Source organism: Triticum aestivum, chromosome 7A (assembly GCF_018294505.1).
Source record: "Triticum aestivum cultivar Chinese Spring chromosome 7A, IWGSC CS RefSeq v2.1, whole genome shotgun sequence".
Classification (NCBI taxonomy): domain Eukaryota; kingdom Viridiplantae; phylum Streptophyta; class Magnoliopsida; order Poales; family Poaceae; genus Triticum; species Triticum aestivum.
Genome location: NC_057812.1, coordinates 10,052,064 through 10,079,755, shown reverse-complemented (window position 1 = coordinate 10,079,755; position 27,692 = coordinate 10,052,064). Strand labels below are relative to the sequence as shown.

The 27,692-nt window shown below is 45.4% G+C and overlaps 1 protein-coding gene across 1 annotated transcript; it reads left to right on the top strand.

Annotated features, from left to right (window-relative positions):
• The first annotated feature begins 685 nt into the window (after window positions 1–685).
• On the top strand, window positions 686–26,811 carry LOC123152767 (mucin-2-like). Its single transcript, XM_044572229.1, has 4 exons — window positions 686–758; window positions 806–1,354; window positions 1,464–1,784; window positions 26,236–26,811. The coding sequence occupies exons 1-4, from the start codon at window positions 686–688 to the stop codon at window positions 26,808–26,810; spliced, it is 1,518 nt and encodes a 505-aa protein (XP_044428164.1). The 3' UTR covers window position 26,811.
• The last annotated feature ends 881 nt before the right edge of the window (window positions 26,812–27,692 follow it).

Genomic DNA, 27,692 nt, shown 5'->3' with positions numbered 1-27,692 from the left:
GAGGAGAGACGCAGGAGGAGAGACGCTCAGATTTCAGATTCCTGTTTTCTATTTCGTGGGGAATAGAAAGACCAAGGCGAGGACCATTGGCGTACGTGGGATAGGAGAGGTTCCTGTTTTTTCTTTTCATCAAGGGAAATAGAGAGAGACCAAGTGAAGGACAATTGGCGTACGTGGGATAGGAGAGGTTTCTGTTTTTCCTTTGCGTGGGAAATACAAAGATTCCAAGGGGATGACGATTGGAATACGTGGGATAGGAGAGGTTTCATCCAACGGCCATAGACACTCAGTAAATTAATCGGATGGCTAAAAGTTATTAATTCCTAGGATTAACGTGGTGGTGGTGTCTTGTATGGTGCTTTCAATTAGTAAATATAAGATATAAGATTAGGTATAGAATAGAAGATAGATAGACTAGTGGAGCGTTGGTCCCTGAGCGTGGACGATGAGGTGTGTTAATTTCATCCAGACGTGTGCAAGTGGGACAGGTCCAGCAATCCTGGAAAGAGCGTCACGGGGGAAGAGGGCTCCACGCTTGGTCATGTCGACCAAGAAAGTACACCATTTCAATCGAAAAATAAAAGACAGTACACGGCACGCCTATATAAGCATGCCCATACCGAGGCATTCTAATAGTCAAGAGCAGGAAAGCTATACCAACACCGAGACCTTAAGCTCCAAGACCATGGCCCGCATTGCGGCGTTCTTGCTGGTGGCCCTGCTCTCCTTAGCCGGGCATCTCGCGCAGTCCGCGCCATGCCGATCATGCCCGCCCACAAAGCCTTCCCAGCCTGCACCGTGTAAGCACAAGTCCTCACCATCGTCCATACCCTGCCCTCCACCTTCACAAACTCCCATGCCCTCAACCACACCCACACTCACCCCGGTGACTCCGACGCCGGCACCGACCCCGACTGTCTTCATCCCTCCACCTACAAACACTCCGGCACCCACGCCCATACCGGCCTCTGTAACTCCAACATCGGCACCGACCCCTATGATGTCTCCAATACCAACCCCTATAACTCCAACGCCGGTACCAGCTCCTCTCTCTCCAACACCAACACCGGTGGCCCCAACACCTACAACCGTGATGCCGCCGACACAGATGCCTATGGCACCAACGCCGGCACCGACCCCTGTATCTCCAACGCCAAACCCGGTGGCCCCAAGACCTATCCCTGTGATGCCGCCAACATCGACGCCGGCATCGACCCCTATCTCTCCAACGCCAAGTCCGGTGGCGCCAACACCGACCCGTGTGGTTCCGACGCCAGCACCCACCCCTGTCTCTCCGTCGCCAACCCTGGTGACCCCAACACCGGCCCCTGTGATGCCGCCAACACCAACATCGGTGACTCCGATGCCAGCACCGACCCCCGTTTCTCCAACGCCAACTCCGGTGGCCCCAACAGCGACTCCTGTGATACCGCCATCACCAACCCCTGTCACTCCGATGCCAGCACCCACCCCTGTGACTCCGACGCCACCCCCAGCCCCGGCCCCAGCGCCGGCTACATCGACCGGCAAGTGCCCCGTGGACACACTGAAGCTACTTGCGTGCGTGGACGTGCTCAATGGGCTGTTGCACGCGGTGATCGGCAGTAGCGCCAGGAATACATGCTGCCCGCTGCTGTCCGGCGTTGCCGACCTCGATGCTGCTCTCTGCCTTTGCACCACCATCAAGGTCAAGGCCCTCAACATCAACCTCATGCTGCCCATCGCCATCGAGGTGCTCGTCAACCAGTGCGGCAAGAGAGTGCCGAAAGACTTCCACTGCCCTAATTAAGCTCCATAGATTACTATATGTACTGTCAGTATCACCTGCATATGAATGTGATACATGCATTAAATTCTCTTGTGTGATCACACAGGTGACATATCGAAGTGTAATAATCTATATGTACATGGATTTGCAGCTCTGACTCGCTACTTGTGACGGGGAGCTGTGGAGCATGCGTACATTGTGTTTGTGTAACAGCGTATCCTATAGTAACCGTATAACATGCTACCAATTGTGGTCTTCCATCGGTTTTGTCGTGTGTGTTTTCTTTTTGAAGAACTATGAATAAAATGTTCGTACTATGTAAAAGAAGTTTTCACATCCACTTGTAACCCATACCAAGATACTTGTTGAACCATACGCTTCACAGGATTCAGATTTTCGTGTTGAACATTTTGATATATTATACATTTTTTCCGACATCGTATGCAAAAGTTATAGCCCTTTTACTTTTTCATAACACATTTTTGCAAAACATGTACAAATTTAAGTTTTTAAATTTTCCTAACTAGTAGATGTACTAATATAACTACATCTCAAAGGATTTTATTTTTTGAAGTTTGTATCATTTTCTGTTGTTTTTTTCAAATCTGAAATGGCGATAAGGGGGGGGGGGGGGGGGGGGTAGAGTTTGAGACACGAACCCCTTTAGTCCCAGTATGAGACACGGACCGGGACTAAAGGGTGTGATGCCCTTTAGTCCCGGTTCGTGTCTCAAACCGGGACTAAAGGTCTCATTTGAACCGGGACTAATGCCTTTAGCCGCTCGAACCGGGACTAATGCTCACATTAGTCCCGGTTCGTAGTGCAACCGGGACTAATGTGTATATTGGGCTGTGACCAAAGCCCTGTTTTCTACCAGTGTCCTTTAGTACCAGAAATCCATATGTATGCAAGAGTGAGTACAAAAATACTCAGCAAGCACAATATAGAACATCAGTAAATGAGGAACTCCATGATTTCAGATGGGAACACAAAAATATATCTGAAAGCACCATCTTAGAAAGGCTATAACCATCCCAACAAGAAACCATGCATTTGTAAGAACTTTCTATTGTAGTGAGCATTCTGGAATGTCCACACAATGCTTTATACCATCGACACTTTCAGATTCAACACGTGTGGCGTCCTCGCCGACCTAGCTCAAGCCCACCAGATTATTCACACCATGCCTTATGCCACCGATACTTCGGCTTTGACATGTGTGACGTCCTCACCGTCCTGGCTTTCAGAAATAAATATCCAGTGGAACATCCGAGCATCCATATAAAAATCACATTGATTAACAGTAACTCCGCGTGAACCCGAATGGGCGCAAGGATACGAAATCAGACAATAAAAAGTAACAATGAATGCACACACAATGGTCAACCATACAAAACGGGTGTTCGTCATGCACTTTTCTCAAATCAACTATTAGACCGCAGAATTGTCCTCGACTCTTGAAGCTCTCGAACCTATTCATTAAAAATAATTAAGAAGGCTACTTCAAATACTAATCACTTACAACAGTGTTCATGCCTAACCGTATATTGGCATCTTTCATATACTTGTAAACATGGATCCATCAGTCTCTATCTCTTTATGTACATAAGAGGCAGAAATAATTTCCAACCTACAGATGCCTAATTCTATTCGTATAGGCAGTTGGGCAGATTGATGCTTATCTAACAAGGACAATTATTCGGACCATTCGGGTTGATGTTTGTGCCATGAATATTGCGGATGTCCTTGTTGGACAAGCATCAATCTGCCAAACTGCCTATAAGAATAGAATTAGGCAGCTATAGGTTGGAAATTCTTTTGGCATGTTATGTACATAAACTGGACTCTGAGAAAAGGACTGATGGATCCATGTTTATAAGTATATGAAAGATGCCAGTACATGGTTAGGCATACACACTATGTTAAGTGATTAGTATTTGAATTAGCCTTCTAAATCATTTTTTACAAATGGGTTTGAGAGTTTCAAGAATCGAGAAAATTCTATGGTCTAATAGTTGAGTCGAGGCAAGTGCGTGATGACCCCCTGTTTTGTAGGGTCGACCATTGTGTGTGCATTCATTGTTATTTTTTATTGTATGATTTTGTATCCTTGTGCCCATCCGGGTTCACTCGGAGTTACGGATGATCAATGTGATTTTTATATCGATGCTCGGATGTTCCACGTGATATTTATTTCTGAAAGCCAGGACGGTGAGGACGTCACACATGTCTAATACGAAGTGTCTGTGGTTTAAGGCATGGTGTGAATAGTCCGGTGTGAAGGGTTTCGAAGTAATTTCAAAAAAATTCCTACGCACACGCAAGATCATGTGATGCATAGCAACGAGGGGAGAGTATTGTCTACGTACCCAACGCAGACCGACTGCGGAAGCGATGACACGACGTAGAGGAAGTAGTCATACGTCTTCTTGATCCAACCGATCAAGTACCGAAACTACGGCACCTCCGAGTTCAAGCACACGTTCAGCTCGATGACGATCCCCGGACTCCGATCCAGCAAAGTGTCGGGGAAGAGTTTCGTCAGCACGACGGCGTGGTGACGATCTTGATGAACTACAGCAGCAGGGCTTCGCCTAAACTCCGCTACAATATTATCGAGGAATATGGTGGCAGGGGGCACCGCACACGGCTAAGGAATAGATCACGTGGATCAACTTGTGTCAACTTGTGTGTTTTGGGGTGCCTCTACCTCAGTATATAAAGGAGCCAAGGGGGGAGAGGGGCGCCGGCCAGGGAGGAGGGCGCAGGAGGAGTCGTACTCCTACCGGGAGTAGGACTCCCCCCCCCAATCCTATTCCAACTAGGATTCCCAAGGGGGAAAGAGGGAGAGGGGTGGCCGGCCACCTCTCCTAGTCCTAATAGGACTAGGGGAAGGGGGGAGGCGCGCAGCCCCCTTGGGCTGCCCCTTTCTCCTTTCCACTAAGGCCCATGATGGCCCATATGGTTCCCGGGGGGTTCCGGTAACCTCCCGGTAACCCGGTAAAATCCCGATTTCACCCGGAACACTTCCGATGTCCAAACATAGGCTTCCAATATATCAATCTTTATGTCTCGACCATTTCGAGACTCCTCGTCATGTCCGTGATCACATCTGGGACTCCGAACAACCTTCGGTACATCAAAATGCATAAACTCATAATATAACTGTCATCGTAACCTTAAGCGTGCGGACCCTACGGGTTTGAGAACAATGTAGACATGACCGAGACACGTCTCCGGTCAATAACCAATAGCGGGACCTGGATGCCCATATTGGCTCCTACATATTCTACGAAGATCTTTATCGGTCAGACCGCATAGCAACATATGTTGTTCCCTTTGTCATCGGTATGTTACTTGCCCGAGATTCGATCGTCGGTATCCAATACCTAGTTCAATCTCGTTACCGGCAAGTCTCTTTACTCGTTCCGTAATACATCATCTCACAACTAACATATTAGTTGTAATGCTTGCAAGGCTTATGTGATGTGTATTACCGAGAGGGCCCAGAGATACCTCTCCGACAATCGGAGTGACAAATCCTAATCTCGAAATACGCCAACCCAACATCGACCATTGGAGACACCTGTAGTACTCCTTTATAATCACTCAGTTATGTTGTGACGTTTGGTAGTACCCAAAGTGTTCCTCCGGCAAACGGGAGTTCCATAATCTCATAGTCATAGGAACATGTATAAGTCATGAAGAAAGCAATAGCAACATACTAAACGATCGGGTGCTAAGCTAATGGAATGGGTCATGTCAATCAGATCATTCAACTAATGATGTGACCTCGTTAATCAAATAACAACTCTTTGTCTATGGTTAGGAAACATAACCATCTTTGATTAACGAGCTAGTCAAGTAGAGGCATACTAGTGACACTCTGTTTGTTTATGTATTCACACATGTATTATGTTTCCGGTTAATACAATTCTAGCATGAATAATAAACGTTTTATCATGAAATAAGGAAATAAATAATAACTTTATTATTGCCTCTAGGGCATATTTCCTTCAGTCTCCCACTTGCACTAGAGTCAATAATCTAGTTCACATCGCTATGTGATTAACACCAATAGTTCACATCTTTATGTGATTGGTTCACATCTCTATGTGACTAACACCCAAAGGATTTACTAGATTCAATAATCTAGTTCACATCGCTATGTGATTAACACCCAAAGAGTGATCATGTTTTGCTTGTGAGAGAAATTTAGTCAACGGGCCTGCCAAATTCAGATCCGTATGTATTTTGCAAAATTATATGTCTACAATGCTCTGCACGGAGCTACTCTAGCTAATTGCTCCCACTTTCAATATGTATCTAGATCGAGACTTAGAGTCATCCAGATCAGTGTGGAAACTTGCATCGACGTAACTTTTTACGACGAACCTTTTTGTCACGTCCATAATCGAGAAACATATCCTTATTTCACTAAGGATAATTCTGACCGCTGTCCAGTGATCTACTCCTAGATCACTATTGTACTCCCTTGCCAAAACTAGTGTAGGTATACAATAGGTATGGTACACAGCATGGCATACTTTATAGAACCTATGGCCAAGGCATAGGGAATGACTTTCATTCTCATTCTATTTTCTGCCGTGGTCGGGCTTTGAGTCTTACTCAACTTCACTCCTTGTAACACAGGCAAGAATTCTTTCTTTGACTGTTCTATTTTGAACTACTTCAAAATATTGTCAAGGTATGTACTCATTGAAAAAACTTATCAAGTGTCTTGATCTATCTCTATAGATCTTGATGCTCAATATGTAAGCAGCTTCACCGAAGTCTTTCTTTGAAAAACTCCTTTCAAACACTCCTTTATGCTTTGCAGAATAATTCTACATTATTTCCGATCAACAATATGTCATTCACATATACTTATCAGAAATGTCGTAGTGCTCCCACTCACTTTCTTGTAAATACAGGCTTCACCGCAAGTCTGTATAAAACTATATGCTTTGATCAACTCATCAAAGCGTATATTCCAACTCCGAGATGCTTGCACCAGTCCACAGATGGATCGCTGGAGCTTGCATATTTTGTTAGCACCTTTAGGATTGACAAAACCTTCTGGTTGTATCATATACAACTCTTCTTTAATAAATCCATTAAGGAATGCAGTTTTGTTTATCTATTTACCAGATTTCATAAAATGCGGCAATTACTAACATGATTCGGACAGACTCAAGCATAGATACGAGTGAGAAACTCTCATCGTAGTCAACACCTTGAACTTTGTCGAAAACCTTTTGCGACAATTCTAGCTTTGTAGATAGTAACACTACTATCAGCGTCCGTCTTCCTCTTGAAGATCCATTTATTTTCTATGGCTTGCCGATCATCGGGCAAGTCAACCGAAGTCCATACTTTGTTCTCATATATGGATCATATCTCAGATTTCATGGCTTCAAGCCACTTTGCGGAATCTGGGCTCACCATCGCTTCTTCATAGTTCGTAGGTTCATCATGATCTAGTAGCATGACTTCCAGAACAGGATTACCGTACCACTCTGGCGCGGATCTTACTCTGGTTGATCTACGAGGTTCAGTAGCATCTTGTTCTGAAGTTTCATGATCATCATCATTAGCTTCCTCACTAACTGGTGTAGGTGTCACAGAAACAGTTTTCTGGGATGTACTACTTTCCAATAAGGGAGCAGGTACAGTTATCTCGTCAAGTTCTACTTTCCTCCCACTCACTTCTTTCGAGAAAAACTCCTTCTCCAGAAAGTTTCCGAATTTAGCAACAAAAGTCCTACCTTCGGATCTGTGATAGAAGGTGTATCCAATAGTTTCCTTTGGATATCCTATGAAGACGCACTTCTCCGATTTGAGTTTGAGCTTATCAGGATGAAACTTTTTCATATAAGCATCGCAACCCCAAATTTAAGAAACGGCAGCTTAGGTTTCTTTCCAAACCATAGTTCACACGGTGTCGTCTCAACGGTTTTAGATGGTGCCCTATTTAACGTGAATGCAGCTGTCTCTAATGCATAACCCCAAAACGATAGTGGTAGATCGGTAAGACACATCATAGATCGCACCATATCTAATAAAGTACGGTTATGACGTTCGGACACACCATTACATTGTGGTGTTCTAGGTGGCATGAGTAGTGAAACTATTTCACATTGTTTTTAACTGAAGGCCAAACTCGTAACTCAAATACTCTTCTCTATGATCAGATCGTAGAAACTTTATTTTCTTGTTACGATGATTTTTCACTTCACTCTGAAATTCTTTGAACTTTTCAAATGTTTCAGACTTATGTTTCATCAAGTAGATATACTCATATCTGCTCAAATCATCTGTGAAGATCAGAAAATAATGATACCTGTCGCGAGCCTCAATATTCATCGGACCACATACATCAGTATGTATGATTTTCAATAAATCTATTGCTCGCTTCATTGTTCCGAAGAACAGAGTCTTAGTCATCTTGCCCATGAGGCATGGTTCGCAAGCATCAACTTGATTCATAATCAAGTGATTCCAAAAGCCCATCAATATGGAGTTTCTTCATGCGCTTTACACCAATATGACCTAAACGGCAGTGCTACAAACAAGTTGCACTTATCATTATTAACTTTGCATCTTTTGGTTTCAATATTATGATTATGTGTATCACTATGATCGAGATCCAACGAACTATTTTCATTGGGTGTATAACCATCGAAGGTCTTATTCATGTAAACAGAACAACAATTATTCTCTGATTTTATATGAATAACCGTATTGCAATAAACATGATCAAATCATATTCATGCTCAACGTAAACGCCAAATAACATTTATTTAGGTTTAACACTAATCCGAAAGTATAGGGAGTGTGCGATAACGATTATATCAATCTTGGAACTACTTCCAACACTCATCGTCACTTCCCCTTCAACAAGTCTCTGTTTATTCTGTAACTCCAGTTTCGAGTTACTAATCTTAGGAACCGAACAAGTATCAAATACTCCGGGGCTACTATAAACACTAGCAAGGCACACATCAATAACCTGTATATCAAATATATCCTTGTTCACTTTGCCATCCTTCTTATCTACCGAATATTCAGGGCATTTCCGCTTCCAGTAATCATTTCCTTTGCAGTGTAAGCACTCAGTTTCAGGCTATGGTCCAGCTTTGGGCTTCTTCGCAGGAGTGACAACTTACTTGTCTTTCCACTTGAAGTTCCCTTTCTTTCCCTTTGCCCTTTTCTTGAAACTAGTGGTCTTGTCAATCATCAACACTTGATGCTTTTTCTTGATTTCTACCTTCGTCGATTTCAATATCACGAAGAGCTCAGGAATCGTTTTCGTCATCCCTTGCATACTATAGTTCATCATGAAGTTCAGTAACTTAGTGATGGTGACTAGAGAATTCTGTCAATCACTATCTTATCTGGAAGATTAACTCCCACTTGATTCAAGCGATTGAAGTACCCAGACAATCTGAGCACATGCTCACTAGTTGAGCGATTCTCCTCCATCTTTTAGCTATAGAACTTGTTGGAGACTTCATATCTCTCAACTCGGGTATTTGCTTGAAATATTAACTTCAATTACTGGAACATCTCATATGATCCATGATGTTCAAAACATCTTTGAAGTCCCGATTCTAAGCCATAAAGCATGGTGCACATAACTATCAAGTAGTCATCATATTGAGCTAGTCAAACGTTCATAACGTCTGCATCTGCTCCTGCAATAGGTCTGTCACCTAGCGGTGCATTAAGGACATAATTCTTCTGTGCAGCAATGAGGATAAACCTCAGATCGCGGATCAAATCCGCATCATTGCTACTAACATTTTTCAACACAATATTCTCTAGGAACATATCAAAATAAACATATGAAAGCAACAATGCAAGCTATTGATTTTACAACATAATTTGCAAAATACTACCAGGACTAAGTTCATGATAAATTTAAGTTCAATTAATCATATTACTTAAGAACTCCCACTTAGATAGACATCCCTCTAATCTTCTAAGTGATTACGTGATCCAAATCAACTAAACCATGACCGATCATCACGTGAGATGGAGTAGTTTTCAATGGTGAACATCGTTTATGTTGATCATATCTACTATATGATTCACGCTCGACCTTTCGGTCTCCGTGTTCCGAGGCCATATCTGCATATGCTAGGCTCGTCAAGTTTAACCTGAGTATTCTGCGTGTGCAAAAACTGGCTTGCACCCGTTGTAGATGGACGTAGAGCTTATCACACCCGATCATCACGTGGTGTCTGGGCACGACGAACTTTGGCAACGGTGCATACTCAGGGAGAACACTTCTTGATAATTTAGTGAGAGATCATCTTATAATGCTACCGTCAATCAAAGCAAGATAAGATGCATAAAAAGATAAACATCACATGCAATCAATATAAGTGATATGATATGGCCATCATCATCTTGTGCTTGTGATCTCCATCTCCGAAGCACCGTCATGATCACCATCGTCACCGGCGCGACACCTTGATCTCCATCGTAGCATCGTTGTCGTCTTGCCAATCTTATGCTTTCACGACTATCACTACCGTTTAGTAATAAAGTAAAGCATTACATCGTGATTGCATTGTATACAATAAAGCGACAACCATATGGCTTCTGCCAGTTGCCGATAACTTGGTTACAAAACATGATCATCTCATACAATAAAATTCAGCATCATGCCTTGACCATATCACATCACAACATGCCCTGCAAAAACAAGTTAGACGTCCTCTACTTTGTTGTTGCATGTTTTACGTGGCTGCTACGGGCTTAAGTAAGAACCAATCTCACCTACGCATCAAAACCACAATGATAGTTTTTCAAATAGACTCCGTTTTAACCTTCGCAAGGACCGGGCGTAGCCATACTTGGTTCAACTAAAGTTGGAGAGACAGTCGCCCGCAAGCCATCTCTGTGCAAAGCACGTCGAGGGAACCGGTCTCGCGTAAGCGTACGCGTAAGGTTGGTCTGGGTCGTCTCGTCCAACAATACCGCCGAACCAAAGTATGACATGCTGGTAGGCAGTATGACTTGTATCGTCCACAACTCACTTGTGTTCTACTCGTGCATATAACATCAACATCAATAACCTAGGCTCGGATGCCACTGAAGGGTTTCGAAGTAATTTCAAAAAATTTCCTACGCACACGCAAGATCATGTGATGCATAGCAACGAGGGGAGAGTATTGTCTACGTACCCAACGCAGACCGACTGCAAAAGCGATGACACGACGTAGAGGAAGTAGTCGTACGTCTTCTTGATCCAACCGATCAAGTACCGAAACTACGGCACCTCCGAGTTCAAGCACACGTTCAGCTCGATGACGATCCCCGGACTCCGATCCAGCAAAGTGTCGGGGAAGAGTTTCCTCAGCACGACGGCGTGGTGACGATCTTGATGAACTACAGCAGCAGGGCTTCGCCTAAACTCCGCTACAGTATTATCGAGGAATATGGTGGCAGGGGGCACCGCACACGGCTAAGGAATAGATCACGTGGATCAACTTGTGTCAACTTGTGTGTTTTGGGGTGCCTCTACCTCAGTATATAAAGGAGCCAAGGGGGGAGAGGGGCGCCGGCCAGGGAGGAGGGTGCAGGAGGAGTCCTACTCCTACCGGGAGTAGGACTCCCCCCCCCCAATCCTATTCCAACTAGGATTCCCAAGGGGGAAAGAGGGAGAGGGGTGGCCGGCCACCTCTCCTAGTCCTAATAGGACTAGGGGAAGGGGGGAGGCGCGCAGCCCCCTTGGGCTGCCCCTTTCTCCTTTCCACTAAGGCCCATGATGGCCCATATGGTTCCCGGGGGGTTCCGGTAACCTCCCGGTAACCCGGTAAAATCCCGATTTCACCCGGAACACTTCCGATGTCCAAACATAGGCTTCCAATATATCAATCTCTATGTCTCGACCATTTCGAGACTCCTCGTCATGTCCGTGATCACATCCGGGACTCTGAACAACCTTCGGTACATCAAAATGCATAAACTCATAATATAACTGTCATCGTAACCTTAAGCGTGCGGACCCTACGGGTTCGAGAACAATGTAGACATGACCGAGACACGTCTCCGGTCAACAACCAATAGCGGGACCTGGATGCCCATATTGGCTCCTACATATTCTACGAAGATCTTTATCGGTCAGACCGCATAACAACATACGTTGTTCCCTTTGTCATCGGTATGTTACTTGCCCGAGATTCGATCGTCGGTATCCAATACCTAGTTCAATCTCATTACCGGCAAGTCTCTTTACTCGTTCCGTAATACATCATCTCACAACTAACATATTAGTTGTAATGCTTGCAAGGCTTATGTGATGTGTATTACCGAGAGGGCCCAGAGATACCTCTCCGACAATCGGAGTGACAAATCCTAATCTCGAAATACGCCAACCCAACATCGACCATTGGAGACACCTGTAGTACTCCTTTATAATCACTCAGTTACGTTGTGACGTTTGGTAGTACCCAAAGTGTTCCTCCGGCAAACGGGAGTTGCATAATCTCATAGTCATAGGAACATGTATAAGTCATGAAGAAAGCAATAGCAACATACTAAACGATCGGGTGCTAAGCTAATGGAATGGGTCATGTCAATCAGATCATTCAACTAATGATGTGACCTCGTTAATCAAATAACAACTCTTTGTCTATGGTTAGGAAACATAACCATCTTTGATTAACGAGCTAGTCAAGTAGAGGCATACTAGTGACACTCTGTTTGTTTATGTATTCACACATGTATTATGTTTCCGGTTAATACAATTCTAGCATGAATAATAAACGTTTTATCATGAAATAAGGAAATAAATAATAACTTTATTATTGCCTCTAGGGCATATTTCCTTCACGGTGAGCTTGAGCTAGGTCGTTTTGGACGCGGCACTTGTTCAATCCAAAAGTGTAGGTGGTATAAAGCATTGTGTGGATCTTCTGGAATGCTCAATACAAGAGAAAGTTCTTACAAATGCATGGTTTCTCTGCGTTGCAAACGGGAGAGTAAACATTTTTTAGCTGAGCAACTATTTTCATTTCAATTCAATTTTGATTCTGACTCGTCATATTGATATCGTGCACCTACGGCCACAAACATGCAACATCTGGGTGGTGCCATTCAACACTGCGGAGGCCAGATCTATAAATTATGTGTCACCGTCACATGCAGCAGATGGAACACAAATTAATATCATAGTTATCGGTTCCAATATTAACATTTATGACTATCACAAGAGTTGTTTGTTTGGATATTTTCAAAATAAACATTCATTCAGTTCTGATGTTCATGAATATTGTAAGTGTATGCTCATCCTGTTAAATAATTGTTTGTGTATTCACTAAAAAACAAATGTTAAGTCCATTAGTAAGTACGCGCGTGGATTACACCAAGAAAAATTACATACATTGTGAGAACCTGGTGCAAATACAACAAGCCGATGGATTATACTAGACTCACTATAATCATTTACCTAGCTCACTCCTTGCCAAACATCACATAACATTGTGTGCCGCGTGTTAACTTGTAATACGGATCCGCGTCCAAAATGAAGACTAATTGTGCTGTATTGACTAAGGTTGCACCATAAATAGCATTAAAAATATTAGACATGTAAAATAACATCATATTAAGATTCTACAAATTTTTCTAATCAAATTCCACATATAACATGTTAAAATTGGAGTTACGGTTTAAAAGATATGGACATTTACATTTATGCCCCTAACTCGAATCCACTACTCAGATTTGCCCCTAATTTCTATGCATACTCAAATTTGCCCCTCTGTTGTTAGTTCCCTTATTGAAATGCCCTTTTGTGTCGTTTTTGTCTGACCAAAGCTCGTTGAGCGTCTACTATACGTTTTGTGGACATCATTGCCCATGCGTCCTTATGTCATTCACATGCGGGACCAACTCTGAAAAATCAAAGGAAAAAACTCTTTCTCTCACCCCCTCTCTCACTCACTTACTTGTGGGCCAAACTAGAAAAAGGAGTCACCCCTCTCGCACACACTTACAAGTGGGCCAAACCAAAATTATAAAAGTAAAAATAAAACCTTCTCTCTCAGACCCTCTCTCTCCCTGACATGTGGGCCATGGGCCCACAATCAAGGTCAACACCGGTCCAGACCTGGAACATAAGCCCGATATTGAGTTCATGTGCTCGCCGGTAGCTCACCGTCGGCTCACCGTAGGTAGCCGAATGACCGCAGTAGGAGGGCGCGAGGTGTGGGGTAGCTAGACGACGCACGCCAGTGTGACTGGCGCGACAGACGTAGGCGGGCCGCCGCACAACCGATTCTGTCGAGCTTGATCATGGCGGCGGCTTCGAGCAGGGGGGTCCGGGCATGAAATCGAGTAGGGAAAGAGGGAACTAGGCTCGCATGGTCATTTCAAAGACGACATGGTGGTCGGGGTCTTGTACGGTTGCTCGGAGAGGCTGAATTTAGGAGATGAAGACCAGTGGTTGTGGCGGCGATCGGGGTCCCAGGTATCGTCTAGGGGACGCTCCCTCCCAAATTAACCCTATAGTGAAGAATAGTGGAAGATTACGAGGAAGAGAGAAGGGGAGAGGGGGAGAGTTAGAGACAGAAAGTGAAGAGAGGTAGGAGCAGGTCAGAGTTGCAGGCACCTCACCCCGGCGAGCCCCACCGTCGACCATGAGAGATAGACAGAGAGGAAGAAGATAATCATGACTAGCCAGAGAGGAAGAAGATTATTACTTTATTACTCCCTCCTTCTCAAAACAACTGTTTCAACATTAGTATAATTTTGCACTAATGTTAGTACAAAGTTGAGACATTTATTTTGGAACGGAGGGAATAGTAGTTATAGATACTAGTCGTCAACCCGTGCGACTGCATGGGCTAGGTATTTTTTATGTAGTTTTGCATTATTGTATTATACTAATATAATGTGGAAACAAAAAAATTAAGTAGTAGTGTCATATATTTGAAAGAATCACTCTGCTGGCCACTCCCTTGACCTACATCTTGGTGATCCTAAATGTAAGTATGCGTAAGCAATAAAAGTTGGCCAATCGCATATGAGGTTCAACTTGCAACTTAGTATAAGTTTGTCCATTATTATGGTGTTCCTCTGCTGGCATGCATGTCCCATACAGAAGCTGAAGAATAATCTCGAATAGACATCCATATTCTTTGAACCGAAAGAAACAACATTTCGAAGTTTGGCAAATACAATGACATAGCAGATGGTTTCCGCCATATGTACTGGTATATATATATAATTCCATGTTATTATATATTTTTAACAGGGATAACTTCGTAGATTGACAAATAATTTCATTAGGATCACACAATGCCAAGTGCTGCATGCATGTCAAGGGGGGCCAAAATCCGCTTTCTCCTAACTGACCCAACCCTTGTATTGCACTAAATTAATTTGGATAAATTTAATGAACAGGGGAATGGAAACATATGATTTTAGGCATGCGTCGAACACCTAAAATCATTGACGCCTCATGCTAGCAAACATACATACAGAATTATTGAATACAACCTAACTGTATGCCACCATGATGAGATGAACTAATGTATGAACAGGGGTCTGGTGAGCAGTCACAAAAAATTGAACTTTAAACAGTAGAAGTAGTCTCAACAAATCCAAGCACTGGATAACAAATTTTGTTTTTGAGACGCACCAGACAACATTGTACCATACGACTCAAAATCTGATAATATTGCAAATGGTGATAAAGCACTGATCAGAGCTCTAGATTAACTTGCTAGCAATGACACGTATACCAGTACTGATAACATGATCTTTTCTTTACCTTCTGTTCCATAAGTTGATTTGACCTGGGAAAGGAGAAATCACATAATGCACCATTCTTATACGTACAATTAAAATAAACTAAGCATTGGTCGCATCCAAACAACTGGGTTATCATCTCGGATTTTAACTTGATTGATAATGCTTACCCAAGATTAGTGAACCTTGTTTCGCAGCTGAGTACAGGCTTCCGGCTGAAGGTACGAAAGATGTCTCTGTCTGATCCTTTCCTTGGAGTCTCCAGGGCAATTAGACAACAAAAAATGTCTCATAATCATCCTTGTGATTCGTGGGCTGGATGATGGTTTTAACACCTGGAAAGATCTGTAGGCCCGTCCTCCCTGGTAGGGCCGCTGAAAATAGGCTTTCTCCACATCAGATCAGTCTTTGAACCCGGCATGGCAGAGGTCCGACACGATCTCCGCTCACTTCCAGGCGAGCAGGGTGCTGGATGTTCATGCGATCCTCACCTTGTCCTTCCTCATGAGGTCCACCACGTACGTGATGCTGCTGCCGCAGAGATCGCCGGCGGTGCATGCTGCCAATGCGTTCCTGTAGAAGCCACAGGGAGGCAGAGACGGCTGCTTGTCCCATCTCCACCACGCACCTAAGCAATCGGAAGGTTACCAATTTAAACTTATTGCTGCCAAATCTAGGAGGAGAGACGCAGGAGGAGAGACGCTCAGATTTCAGATTCCTGTTTTCTATTTCGTGGGGAATAGAAAGACCAAGGCGAGGACCATTGGCGTACGTGGGATAGGAGAGGTTCCTGTTTTTTCTTTTCATCAAGGGAAATAGAGAGAGACCAAGTGAAGGACAATTGGCGTACATGGGATAGGAGAGGTTTCTGTTTTTCCTTTGCGTGGGAAATACAAAGATTCCAAGGGGATGACGATTGGAATACGTGGGATAGGAGAGGTTTCATCCAACGGCCATAGACACTCAGTAAATTAATCGGATGGCTAAAAGTTATTAATTCCTAGGATTAACGTGGTGGTGGTGTCTTGTATGGTGCTTTCAATTAGTAAATATAAGATATAAGATTAGGTATAGAATAGAAGATAGATAGACTAGTGGAGCGTTGGTCCCTGAGCGTGGACGATGAGGTGTGTTAATTTCATCCAGACGTGTGCAAGTGGGACAGGTCCGGCAATCCTGGAAAGAGCGTCACGGGGGAAGAGGGCTCCACGCTTGGTCATGTCGACCAAGAAAGTACACCATTTCAATCGAAAAATAAAAGACAGTACACGGCACGCCTATATAAGCATGCCCATACCGAGGCATTCTAATAGTCAAGAGCAGGAAAGCTATACCAACACCGAGACCTTAAGCTCCAAGACCATGGCCCGCATTGCGGCGTTCTTGCTGGTGGCCCTGCTCTCCTTAGCCGGGCATCTCGCGCAGTCCGCGCCATGCCGATCATGCCCGCCCACAAAGCCTTCCCAGCCTGCACCGTGTAAGCACAAGTCCTCACCATCGTCCATACCCTGCCCTCCACCTTCACAAACTCCCATGCCCTCAACCACACCCACACTCACCCCGGTGACTCCGACGCCGGCACCGACCCCGACTGTCTTCATCCCTCCACCTACAAACACTCCGGCACCCACGCCCATACCGGCCTCTGTAACTCCAACATCGGCACCGACCCCTATGATGCCTCCAATACCAACCCCTATAACTCCAACACCGGTACCAGCTCCTCTCTCTCCAACACCAACACCGGTGGCCCCAACACCTACAACCATGATGCCGCCGACACAGATGCCTATGGCACCAACGCCGGCACCGACCCCTGTATCTCCAACGCCAAACCCGGTGGCCCCAAGACCTATCTGTTGGGGAACGTTGCAGAAAACAAAAAATTTCCTACTCGTTTCACCAAGATCATCTAGGAGTTCATCTAGCAACGAGTGATTAGATGCATCTACATACCTTTGTAGATCGCGAGCGGAAGCGTTCAAAAGAACGGTGATGATGTAGTCGTACTCGACGTGATCCAAATCACCGATGACCAGCGCCGAACGGACGGCACCTCCGCGTTCAACACACGTACGGGACGGGAGACGTCTCCTCCTTCTTGATCCAGCAAGGGGGAAGGAGAGGTTGATGAAGATCCAGCAGCACGACGGCGTGGTGGTGGATGCAGGGCGTCACAGCAGCAGGGCTTCGCCGAGACTACGAGGGAGAGACGTAACGGGGGGAGGTGGAGGCGCCAGGGGCTGGTGTGTAATTCTCCCTCCTCCCCCCCCCACTATATATAGGGGTGCCATGGGGGGGCGCCGGCCCTAGTAGATGAGATCTACTAGGGGGGCGGCGGCCTAGGGGAGGTTTCCCTCCCCCCCAAGGCACCTAGGGGTGCCTTCCACCACTAGGACTCCTCCTAGGGGGAAACCCTAGGCGCATGGGCCTATAGGAGCTGGTGCCCTTGGCCCATGAAGGCCAAGGCGCACCCCCTACAGCCCATGTGGCCCCCCGGGATAGGTGGCCCCACCCGGTGGGCCCCCGGGACCCTTCCGGTGGTCCCGGTACAATACCGATAACACCGAAACTTGTCCCGATACCCGAAACTGCACTTCCTATATATAATTCTTTACCTCCGGACCATTCCGGAACTCCTCGTGACGTCCGAGATCTCATCCGGGACTCCGAACAAAATTTGGGTTACTGCATATACATATCTTCATAACCCTAGCGTCACCGAACCTTAAGTGTGTAGACCCTACGGGTTCGGGAGACAAGCAGACATGACCAGACGACTCTCCGGTCAATAACCAACAGCGGGATCTGGATACCCATGTTGGCTCCCACATGCTCCACGATGATCTCATCGGATGAACCACGATGTCGAGGATTCTATCAATCCCGTACGCTATTCCCTTTGTCTATCGATATGTTACTTGCCCGAGATTCGATCGTCGGTATCCCAATACCTTGTTCAATCTCGTTACCGGCAAGTCACTTTACTCGTACCGTAATGCATGATCCCGTGACCAGACACTTGGTCACTCTGAGCTCATTATGATGATGCATTACCGAGTGGGCCCAGTGATACCTCTCCGTCATACGGAGTGACAAATCCCAGTCTTGATCCATGTCACCCAACAGACACTTTCGGAGATACCCGTAGTCTACCTTTATAGTCACCCAGTTACGTTGTGACGTTTGGCATACCCAAAGCACTCCTACGGTATCCGGGAGTTACACGATCTCATGGTCTAAGGAAAAGATACTTGACATTGGAAAACTCTAGCAAACGAACTATACGATCTTGTGCTATGTTTAGGATTGGGTCTTGTCCATCACATCATTCTCCCAATGATGTGATCTCGTTATCAATGACATCCAGTGTCCATAGTCAGGAAACCATGACTATCTGTTGATCAACGAGCTAGTCAACTAGAGGCTCACTAGGGACATGTTGGTGTCTGTTATTCACACATGTATTACGATTTCCGGATAACACAATTATAGCATGAATAAAGACAATTATCATGAACAAGGAAATATAATAATAATGCTTTTATTATTGCCTCTAGGGCATATTTCCAACAGTCTCCCACTTGCACTAGAGTCAATAATCTAGTTACATTGTGATGAATCGAACACCCATGGAATTCTGGTGTTGATCATGTTTTGCTCTAGGGAGAGGTTTAGTCAACGGATCTGCTACATTCAGGTCCGTATGTACTTTACAAATCTCTATGTCTCCATCTTGAACATTTTCACGTATGGAGTTGAAGCGACGCTTGATGTGCCTTGTCTTCTTGTGAAACCTGGGCTCCTTGGCAAGTGCAATAGCGCCAGTGTTGTCACAGAAGAGCTTGATCGGCCCCGACGCATTGGGTATGACTCCTAGGTCGGTGATGAACTCCTTCACCCATATTGCTTCATGTGCTGCCTCCGAGGCTGCCATGTACTCCGCTTCACATGTAGATCCCGCCACGACGCTTTGCTTGCAACTGCACTAGCTTACTGCCCCACCATTCAAAATATACACGTATCCGGTTTGTGACTTAGAGTCATCCAGATCTGTGTCGAAGCTAGCGTCGACGTAACCCTTTACGACGAGCTCTTCGTCACCTCCATAAACGAGAAACATTTCCTTAGTCCTTTTCAGGTACTTCAGGATATTCTTGACCGCTGTCCAGTGTTCCTTGCCGGGATTACTTTGGTACCTTCCTACCAAACTTACGGCAAGGTTTACATCAGGTCTGGTACACAGCATGGCATACATAATAGAACCTATGGCTGAGGCATAGGGGATGACGCTCATCTCTTCTATATCTTCTGCCGTGGTCGGACATTGAGCTGAGCTCAATTTCATACCTTGCAACACAGGCAAGAACCCCTTCTTGGATTGATCCATATTGAACTTCTTCAATATCTTATCAAGGTATGTGCTTTGTGAAAGACCTATGAGGCGTCTCGATCTATCTCTATAGATTTTGATGCCTAATATATAAGCAGCTTCTCCAAGGTCCTTCATTGAAAAACTTTTATTCAAGTAGGCCTTGATGCTGTCCAAGAGTTCTATATCATTTCCCATCAAAAGTATGTCATCTACATATAATATGAGAAATGCTACAGAGCTCCCACTCACTTTCTTGTAAACGCAGGCTTCTCCATAAGTCTGTGTAAACCCAAACGCTTTGATCATCTCATCAAAGCGAATGTTCCAACTCCGAGATGCTTGCACCAGCCCATAAATCGAGCGTTGGAGCTTGCACACTTTGTCAGCATTCTTAGGATCGACAAAACCTTCCGGCTGCATCATATACAATTCTTCCTTAAGGAAACCATTAAGGAATGCCGTTTTGACGTCCATTTGCCATATTTCGTAATCATAGAATGCGGCAATTGCTAACATGATTCGGACGGACTTCAGCTTCGCTACCGGTGAGAAAGTCTCATCGTAGTCAACCCCTTGAACTTGTCGATAACCCTTAGCGACAAGCCGAGCTTTATAGATGGTCACATTACCATCCGCGTCTGTCTTCCTCTTAAAGATCCATTTATTTTCTATGGCTCGCCGCTCAACGGGCAAGTCAGTCAAAGTCCATACTTTGTTTTCATACATGGATCCTATCTCGGATTTCATGGCTTCTAGCCATTTGTCGGAATCCGGGCCCGCCATCGCTTCTTCATAGTTCGAAGGTTCACCGTTGTCTAACAGCATGATTTCCAAGACAGGGTTGCCGTACCACTCTGGTGCGGAACGTGTCCTTGTGGACCTTCGAATTTCAGTAGGGGCTTGATCAGAAGTATCTTGATCATTATCATTAACTTCCTCTCTAGTCGGTGCAGGCACCTCAGGAACATTTTCTTGAGTTGCGCCATTTTCCGGTTCAAGAGGCAATACTTCATCAAGCTCTACTTTCCTCCCACTTACTTCTTTCGAGAGAAACTCTTTCTCCAGAAAGGACCCATTCTTGGCAACAAAGATCTTGCCTTCGGATCTGAGGTAGAAGGTGTACCCAATAGTTTCTTTTGGGTATCCTATGAAGACGCATTTTTCCGATTTGGGTTCGAGCTTTTCAGGTTGAAGTTTCTTGACATAAGCATCGCATCCCCAAACTTTTAGAAACGACAGCTTAGGTTTCTTCCCAAACCATAATTCATACGGTGTCGTCTCAACGGATTTCGACGGAGCCCTATTTAAAGTGAATGCGGCAGTCTCTAAAGCATAGCCCCAAAAAGAAAGCGGTAAATCGGTAAGAGACATCATAGATCGCACCATATCTAACAGAGTGCGATTACGACGTTCGGACACACCATTACGCTGAGGTGTTCCAGGCGGCGTGAGTTGTGAAACTATTCCACATTTTCTTAAGTGTGCCCCAAACTCGTGACTCAAGTATTCTCCTCCACGATCTGATCGTAGAAACTTGATTTTCCTGTCACGTTGATTTTCAACCTCACTCTGAAATTCCTTGAACTTTTCAAAGGTTTCAGACTTGTGTTTCATTAAGTAGATATACCCATACCTACTTAAATCATCAGTGAGGGTGAGAACATAACGATAGCCACCGCGAGCCTCAACACTCATCGGACCGCACACATCAGTATGTATGATTTCCAATAAGTCGGTTGCTCGCTCCATTGTTCCTGAGAACAGAGTCTTGGTCATTTTACCCATAAGGCATGGTTCGCACGTGTCAAATGATTCATAATCAAGAGACTCTAAAAGTCCATCAGCATGGAGCTTCTTCATGCGTTTGACACCTATGTGACCAAGGCGGCAGTGCCACAAGTATGTGGGACTATCATTATCAACCTTACTTCTTTTGGTACTCACATTATGAACATGTGTAGCATCACGTTCGAGATTCATAAAGAATAAACCATTCACCATAGGAGCATGACCATAAAACATATCTCTCATAAAAATGGAACAACCATTATTCTCAGATTTAAAAGAGTAGCCATCTCGAATTAAACGAGATCCCGATACAATGTTCATGCTCAAAGCTGGCACTAAATAACAATTATTAAGGTTTAAAACTAATCTCGAAGGGAGATGCAGAGGTAGCGTGCCGACGGCGATCACATTGACCTTGGAACCATTCCCGACGCGCATCGTCACCTCGTCCTTTGCTAGTTTCCGCTTATTCCGCAGCCCCTGCTTTGAGTTACAAATGTGAGCAACTGCACCGGTATCAAATACCCAGGAGCCACTACGGGCACTAGTAAGGTACACATCAATTACATGTATATCACATATACCTTTTGTTTTGCCGGCCTTCTTATCCGCTAAGTACTTAGGGCAGTTCCGCTTCCAGTGACTGCTTCCCTTGCAATAAAAGCATTCAGTCTCGGGCTTGGGTCCATTCTTTGGCTTCTTCCCGGCAGCTTGCTTGCCGGGCGCGGCAACCTCCTTGCCGTCCTTCTTGAAGTTCTTTTTACCCTTGCCTTTCTTGAACTTAGTGGTTTTATTGACCATCAACACTTGATGTTCCTTCCTGACTTCTACCTCTGCTGATTTCAGCATAGCAAATACTTGAGGAATGGTCTTTTCCATCCCCTGCATATTGAAGTTCATCACAAAGCTCTTGTAGCTTGGTGGAAGCGACTGGAGGATTCTGTCAATGACCGCATCATCGGGAGATTAACTCCCAGCTGAGTCAAGCGGTTATGCAACCCAGACATAGTGAGTATGTGCTCACTGACAGAACTGTTTTCCTCCATCTTACAGCTGAAGAATTTGTCGGAGACTTCATATCTCTCGACCCGGGCATGAGCTTGGAAAACCATTTTCAGCTCTTCGAACATCTCATATGCTCCATGTCTCTCAAAACGCTTTTGGAGCCCCGGCTCTAGGCTGTAAAGCATGCCGCACTGAACGAGGGAGTAGTCATTGAAACGTGCCTGCCAAGCGTTCATAACATCTTGTTCTGCAGGGAGAACGGGTGCGTCACCAAGCGGTGCTTGTAGGACATAATCTTTCTTGGCAGCTATGAGGATGATCCTCAGGTTCCGGACCCAGTCCGTATAGTTGCTGCCATCGTCTTTCAGCTTAGTTTTCTCTAGGAACGCGTTGAAGTTGAGGACTACGTTGGCCATTTGATCTACAAGACATATTGCAAAGATTTTAGACTAAGTTCATGATAATTAAGTTCAACTAATCAAATTATTAGTGAACTCCCACTTAGATTAGACATCCCTCTAGTCATCTAAGTATTACATGATCCGAGTTAAACTAGACCGTGTCCGATCATCACGTGAGACGGACTAGTCAACATCGGTGAACATCTTCATGTTGATCGTTTCTTCTATACGACTCATGCTCGACCTTTCGGTCTTCTGTGTTCCGAGGCCATGTTTGTACATGCTAGGCTTGTCAAGTCAACCTAAGTGTTTGCATGTGTAAATCTGTCTTACACCCGTTGTATGTGAACGTCTGAATAAAACACCCGATCATCACGTGTTGTTTTGAAACAGCGAACTGTCGCAACGGTGCACAGTTAGGGGGAACACTTCTTGAATTTATTGTGAGAGATCATCTTATTTACTACCGTCGTTCTAAGTAAACAATATGCAAAACATGATAAACATCACATGCAATCAAATAATAAACGTGACATGATATGGCCAATATCACATAGCTCCTTTGATCTCCATCTTGGGGCTCCATGATCATCTTGTCACCGCCTTGACACCATGATCTCCATCATCATGATCTCCATCATCGTGTCTCCATGAAGTTGCTCGCCAACTATTACTTCTACTACTATGGCTAACGCGTTTAGCAATAAAGTAAAGTAATTTACATGGCATTTCTCGATGACACGCAGGTCATTAACAGAATAAAGACAACTCCTATGGCTCCTGCCGGTTGTCATACTCATCGACATGCAAGTCGTGAATCCTATTACAATAGCATGAACATCTCATACATCACATATAGATCATTCATCATTCATCACAACTTTGGCCATATCATATCACAAACCACTTGCTGCAAAAACAAGTTAGACGTCCTCTAATTGTTGTTGCAAGTTTTACGTGGCTGAATTAGGGTTCTAGCAAGAACGTCTTCTTACCTACGTTAAAGCCACAATGTGATTTGTCAACTTCTATTTACCCTTCATAAGGACCCTGTTCATCGATTCCGCTCCAACTAAAGTGGGTGAGACAGACACCCGCCAGCCACCTTATGCAACTAGTGCATGTTAGTCGGTGGAACCGGTCTCACGTAAGCGTACGTGTAAGGTTGGTCCGGGCCGCTTCATCCCACAATACCGCTGAAGCAAGAAAGGACTAGTAACGGCAAGAAAGTTGACGAATCTACGCCCACAACAAATTGTGTTCTACTCGCGCAAGAAGAACTACGCATAGACCTAGCTCATGATGCCACTGTTGGGGAACGTTGCAGAAAACAAAATTTTCCTACTCGTTTCACCAAGATCATCTAGGAGTTCATCTAGCAACGAGTGATTAGATGCATCTACATACCTTTGTAGATCGCGAGCGGAAGCGTTCAAAAGAACGGTGATGATGTAGTCATACTCGACGTGATCCAAATCACCGATGACCAGCGCCGAACGGACGGCACCTCCGCGTTCAACACACGTACGGGACGGGAGACGTCTCCTCCTTCTTGATCCAGCAAGGGGGAAGGAGAGGTTGATGAAGATCCAGCAGCACGACGGCGTGGTGGTGGATGCAGGGCGTCACAGCAGCAGGGCTTCGCCGAGACTACGAGGGAGAGACGTAACGGGGGGAGGTGGAGGCGCCAGGGGCTGGTGTGTATTCTCCCTCCTCCCCCCCCCCCACTATATATAGGGGTGCCATGGGGGGGCGCCGGCCCTAGTAGATGAGATCTACTAGGGGGGGCGGCGGCCTAGGGGAGGTTTCCCTCCCCCCCAAGGCACCTAGGGGTGCCTTCCACCACTAGGACTCCTCCTAGGGGGAAACCCTAGGCGCATGGGCCTATAGGGGCTGGTGCCCTTGGCCCATGAAGGCCAAGGCGCACCCCCTACAGCCCATGTGGCCCCCCGGGACAGGTGGCCCCACCCGGTGGGCCCCCGGGACCCTTTCGGTGGTCCCGGTACAATACCGATAACACCGAAACTTGTCCCGATGCCCGAAACTGCACTTCCTATATATAATTCTTTCCCTTCGGACCATTCCGGAACTCCTCGTGACGTCCGGGATCTCATCCGGGACTCCGAACAACATTCGGGTTACTGCATATACATATCTTCATAACCCTAACGTCACCGAACCTTAAGTGTGTAGACCCTACGGGTTCGGGAGACAAGCAGACATGACCGAGACGACTCTCCGGTCAATAACCAACAGCGGGATCTGGATACCCATGTTGGCTCCCACATGCTCCACGATGATCTCATCAGATGAACCACGATGTCGAGGATTCTATCAATCCCGTACGCTATTCCCTTTGTCTATCGATATGTTACTTGCCCGAGATTCGATCGTCGGTATCCCAATACCTTGTTCAATCTCGTTACCGGCAAGTCACTTTACTCGTACCGTAATGCATGATCCCGTGACCAGACACTTGGTCACTCTGAGCTCATTATGATGATGCATTACCGAGTGGGCCCAGTGATACCTCTCCGTCATACGGAGTGACAAATCCCAGTCTTGATCCATGTCACCCAACAGACACTTTCGGAGATACCCGTAGTCTACCTTTATAGTCACCCAGTTACGTTGTGACGTTTGGCATACCCAAAGCACTCCTACGGTATCCGGGAGTTACATGATCTCATGGTCTAAGGAAAAGATACTTGACATTGGAAAACTCTAGCAAACGAACTATACGATCTTGTGCTATGTTTAGGATTGGGTCTTGTCCATCACATCATTCTCCCAATGATGTGATCTCGGTATCAATGAAATCCAGTGTCCATAGTCAGGAAACCATGACTATCTGTTGATCAACGAGCTAGTCAACTAGAGGCTCACTAGGGACATGTCGGTGTCTGTTATTCACACATGTATTACGATTTCCGGATAACACAATTATAGCATGAATAAAGACAATTATCATGAACAAGGAAATATAATAATAATGCTTTTATTATTGCCTCTAGGGCATATTTCCAACACTATCCCTGTGATGCCGCCAACACCGACGCCGGCATCGAACCCTATCTCTCCAACGCCAAGTCCGGTGGCGCCAACACCGACCCGTGTGGTTCCGACGCCAGCACCCACCCCTGTCTCTCCGTCGCCAACCCTGGTGACCCCAACACAGGCCCCTGCGATGCCGCCAACACCAACATCGGTGACTCCGATGCCAGCACCGACCCCTGTTTCTCCAACGCCAACTCCGGTGGCCCCAACACCGACTCCTATGATACCGCCATCACCAACCCTTGTGACTCCGATGCCAGCACCAACCCCTGTCTCTCCAACGCCAATCCCGATGGCCCCAACACCGACCCTCGTGATGCCGCCAGCACCCACCCCTGTGACTCCGACGCCACCCCCAGCCCCGGCCCCAGCGCCGGCTACATCGACCGGCAAGTGCCCCGTGGACACACTGAAGCTACTTGCGTGCGTGGACGCGCTCAATGGGCTGTTGCACGCGGTGATCGGCAGTAGCGCCAGGAATACATGCTGCCCGCTGCTGTCCGGCGTTGCCGACCTCGACGCTGCTCTCTGCCTTTGCACCACCATCAAGGTCAAGGCCCTCAACATCAACCTCATGCTGCCCATCGCCATCGAGGTGCTCGTCAACCAGTGCGGCAAGAGAGTGCCGAAAGACTTCCGCTGCCCTAATTAAGCTCCATAGATTACTATATGTACTATCAGTATCACCTGCATATGAATGTGATACATGCATTAAATTCTCTTGTGTGGTCACACAGGTGACATACCGAAGTGTAATAATCTATATGTACATGGATTTGCAGCTCTGACTCGCTACTTGTGACGGGGAGCTGTGGAGCATGCGTACATTTTGTTTGTGTAACAGCGTATCCTATAGTAACCGTATAACATGCTACCAATTGTGGTCTTCCATCGGTTTTGTAGTGTGTGTTTTCTTTTTGAAGAACTATGAATAAAATGTTCGTAATGTGTAAAAGAAGTTTTCACATCCACTTGTAACCCATACCAAGATACTTGTTGAACCATACGCTTTACAGGATTCGGATTTTCGTGTTGAACATTTTGATATATTATACATTTTTTCCGACATCGTATGCAAAAGTTATAGCCCTTTTACTTTTTCATAACACATTTTTGCAAAACATCTACAAATTTAAGTTTTTAAATTTTCCTAACTAGTAGATGTACTAATATAACTACATCTCAAAGGATTTTATTTTTTGAAGTTTTTATCATTTTCTGTTGTTTTTTCAAATCTGAAATGGCGATAAGGGGGGGGTAGAGTTTGAGACACGAACCCCTTTAGTCCCAGTATGAGACACGAACCGGGACTAAAGGGTGTGATGCCCTTTAGTCCCGGTTCGTGTCTCAAACCGGGACTAAAGGTCTCATTTGAACCGGGACTAATGCCTTTAGCCGCTCGAACCGGGACTAATGCTCACATTAGTCCCGGTTCGTAGTGCAACCGGTACCAATGTGTATATTGGGCTGTGACCAAAGCCCTGTTTTCTACCAGTGTCCTTTAGTACCAGAAATCCATATGTATGCAAGAGTG